General features: G+C 37.5%; 1 protein-coding gene across 2 annotated transcripts; it reads left to right on the forward strand.

The window, feature by feature from the left end:
- The first annotated feature begins 306 nt into the window (after nt 1–306).
- On the forward strand, nt 307–3,149 carry LOC103431378 (uncharacterized protein At5g64816). 2 transcript variants are annotated; one of them, XM_008369529.4, is made up of 2 exons: nt 307–457; nt 2,597–3,149. In XM_008369529.4, the coding sequence occupies exon 2, from the start codon at nt 2,631–2,633 to the stop codon at nt 3,006–3,008; it is 378 nt and encodes a 125-aa protein (XP_008367751.1). In that variant the 5' UTR covers nt 307–457; nt 2,597–2,630; the 3' UTR covers nt 3,009–3,149. The 2 variants fall into 2 exon arrangements, with proteins under 2 accessions (XP_008367751.1, XP_008367758.1); XM_008369536.4 differs by having other exon boundaries at nt 342–1,061.
- The last annotated feature ends 655 nt before the right edge of the window (nt 3,150–3,804 follow it).

The following is a 3,804-nucleotide window of genomic DNA, read 5'->3' on the forward strand; positions in this document are numbered from 1 at the left end:
TGTTTATCGATGTTGGAGGTGGGGGCTGATGATCGGAACCACCAAGGCTGCCCTTGAGGGCAACCAAAACAGGGGCCGCCTAGGGCGCCCCAAAAAAAAATATATTATGTTGGTAAGTGTAAAAACGCAACTATAGTTCATGATATTCACGTTTGGACTTGAATAGTTTGTGATATCCTACATACATATTATCATGACGTTTAATAAAGCATTTTCTAATTAATTATTCTTTTTCATAAATCTTTGAAGATTCCACTTATATTAGGAATTGGGCTTGGCCTCTTCTGTCTATGGTAAATGGACCTTGAGCCCTCTTATTATTTTCGTTTCTGTCAGTCGACCCAGTCACTACCTCAGACGCTCTTCACCTTCACGGCAATCACAAGCACCTCCAGAAGCTCTGCAACTTCACAAACGCCCCCAAATTTACTCTCATTCCAAAGCTTCAAACTTTTCAGTGAGTTACTCTTCCGTTTCTCCAGAAATTTGAATCAATTTGTGTCCCTTCCACCACTGAAAATTGGTTTTAATTTTGTGATTGTGGATTTTTCTCTGTAATTTTTGTTCTTTTGTGCAAAATTTTGATGTGGGCAAGGCATTCATGTATTATATTTATTTTTGTCATTTAGGGTTTAGGGTTTAGGATGAAAATCTAGCTGTGTGGATTTTCTTCTTTATTTACTAGGTGCCGGTAACTGATCAATTTCGCGAAAGTACAGCGATTTAGAGAGGAAAAAAAAAATCGACTTGTGGATCATTACAATACTGAGGAGTTGAATATACTGGTTTTCGGTAAGATGGATTAATTGCATTATTGTGCTTCAACTGGGTTGTTTTTCTTGAAATTACTTCATCTGGTCATGTCCTTAGCGATGTTGTTGTGCTAAGAGTTGGCCAAAGAAATGTCTACTTTACATGAATATCTAGGCCTACCAATGGAACCTGAGAGAGAGGCATGTAATGTCAGCGAGTTGCATTGTGTTTTTCAAGTGCAGAGGAACCTGTAGCCTTGAAGCTGAAGCAGTTTTCCTTGCACTCTGCATTGGATTCTAAAACCAACTGTAAGAGTAATATTTATAGTTGGAACATTTTGTTTAAAGGGAAAACAGAATGTTCATATGCAGTGGCGGATGCATTGAGGGGCAGGGGGTCAGCTGACCTCTCGAAATTCGGTGGACGAATATGGATACCTTAGATGCTGATCCTCCGAACTTTAGTGCATGTCCATGGATACTTGCGGTGCTGCCCTTTTGAAGATTAGAGTTAGCTTCATACATGCTCTCCAACTGTTTGATAAAATGTCTGAAAGAAGAGTGAATGAAATGGTGATCTCAGTGAATAACAAAGCATCATCATTCTTGGACAAATATATTAATGAGATGCAATGATTGAACATTGTTAGTGTGTTCAAGATAAGTGTGTTTCTTTGTTAAGCATTCATATATATGGAAGCACATGTTAGTTACCTTTGCAAATGAGGCATTAATAGGTGTACAGTATGCCTTTCCAAATGACTTCAAGCCTATCAAGACTCGATGAAATGACGATATGCATGCTATTTCTGGTAAAAAAAATTTGTGCGTTGCGCGCTATTCTTTCTGACCCCCTTAATATTATTTCCTGGATCCGTCACTGTTCATATGTTTTTGTAGGTGTTGATACACAAAATCAGTGAGGACTTTGATACAACAGAAAGTGTTAAGTTTGTGACATTTTCTAGATTACTCCGGTTACTAGTGTGAATAAGTATGTAAATGGATAAAGACAAGAAAGCAAACACAAGATGTATGTGGTTCACCCAGATTGGCTACGTCCACGGAGTAGAGTAGTTCTCATTAATTGTGAAAGGTTTATACAAGTACATAGGTTCAAGCTCTCCTTTAGTGAGTACCAGTGAATGATTTAGTACAAATGACATTAGGAAATATTGTGAGAGAATGATCTCTATTTATAGAAGAGAGTTTCTAGTTTCATTCTAACATTGACACGTGTCGTATTGTGATTGGCTTCTGATGTCGACACGTGTTGCGCTGTGATTGGCCTCCTGGTTGGAGGGAAACTTTTCTGGGTCCTTGACGGTATAACGTTAACCGGTGCTCAGTCATTTCGGAATTTGTCAAGTATGGTACAAACAGTAGGTGATGGCAATAATGTTTTGAACATATTGAGGAAAACAAAAATGCCTGATGATCACTCCAGCATTCTTGTAGCAATCTTTCCTGTTACTGTTTGTGTCTCAGATGATATGAGTCCGCTTGGTTATGGTCTCATGTCAGGAATGGATTACAGTAAATGTTGGACTAATGCTTGCACGTTTGGTCTGTGGCCTTTTGTTTATGTGTGGGATTAATAAATTTTGCTCTAGAACTTCTGGTATAGGAATTTTGTTGCTATTGATATTGTCTCTACCTATATGCAATTCAAGGATTGTCTCGTGATGATCTGAATTTTTCGACTTTTGTTATTATGCATAATAACATAACCTCATTCGTTAAGTCAAAGTGACCTGTAGATTTTACAAAGTAATGTGTAAACTGACATTGCAATGATGACTAAATGATTATCTAAGTTCATCATATTTTCCTTTTTCTATTAGGCTGCTGAAGAAGAAGTTGACCCCTGCATTTGTGATGGTGGAAGTGTGGTGGTCCCTCTTAGCTGCTATCCCTGCAGTGGTTGCAGGACAAGCATTTCGAGTGAAGAAAAGGCATGCCGAAGAGCAGAGATTAAAGAGCGCTAGAGGAAGGGAGAAGAGTTCTGATGAGATTTTTGTCTGCGAAAGGGTATGCACGTCGAAGAGAATGCTGAAAAAGGTTGGTGCATTCTCAAAGGACCCAATTCCTGATACTTGTGTTACTGTCTGCGGTGTATCTGAGCTTGATGCGTGTGCTGATGCTTGCGCACGCACTGTCTGTGTAAACCAACATCAAGTACCCAACTGGAATGACATCTGCCTTCGGAGATGCCAGAGTGAGTGCTTGAAACTCTCTTCTTCAAGTTCTCTTTAAATGCGAAAACATGTATTACAAAACGAGTTGTTAGCGTTAGTTAGTCCGATTTTGTGACTTAAATATCGATTTTAGGGTCGCAAGGATGAACTAGATTATCGTATTCTCCTTTGATGTTAAAAAATTTCTGTCTACCTAAAATTCATTTCCGATCACTAATAAAATTGAACCAAATGATCACTCAAGTAAAACAAGAAACCTGTTTTGTTTTTTAAAGAAAAAGAGTGATAGTCAATCATCAGTGTTAATTGCACAAAGTTTGCTAATCATGATACTTTTCTTTGCTTTCTTTTGGGCGTTGAACTTGTTGGACAATACAGGCATATCTTGAGTCATTTCTTCTTCAACGATGATGTGACGTTATTTACTGCATAAATGTCGGAATTAGAACCGGTTATTCTCTTTATTTTCTAAAATTCATCCCTATTCAATTTGGAGACCGTTTAGCTGTCTTTATGATAAAAACGAAAGAACAATACAATTATAACGTTTGTAAAGTAAAATTAATGAATTTTTCTAGTATATCAGTCCATAATCATTGATGTCATTCGTAAAAGCAGGCAGAATTGTCTGTTAATTTTCCAATTAATCAAAAAATGAATGTTATGAGAATCTAATTAAGAACCATGTAACAAAGCCAAACCTTTCATTAATTAGTCGAAGAATAAGATATGAAATATAAAAATATGATACGATGAAGACAGTGGAGATGCTTGGATCGGATCGGATCGGTTCATATTCTTTTAAAATTAATTTTTTGCAAAGAGGGAGGGCGTAATGCCTCCACGTAGCCTTT

Source organism: Malus domestica, chromosome 03 (genome assembly GCF_042453785.1).
Source record: "Malus domestica chromosome 03, GDT2T_hap1".
NCBI lineage: Eukaryota > Viridiplantae > Streptophyta > Magnoliopsida > Rosales > Rosaceae > Malus > Malus domestica.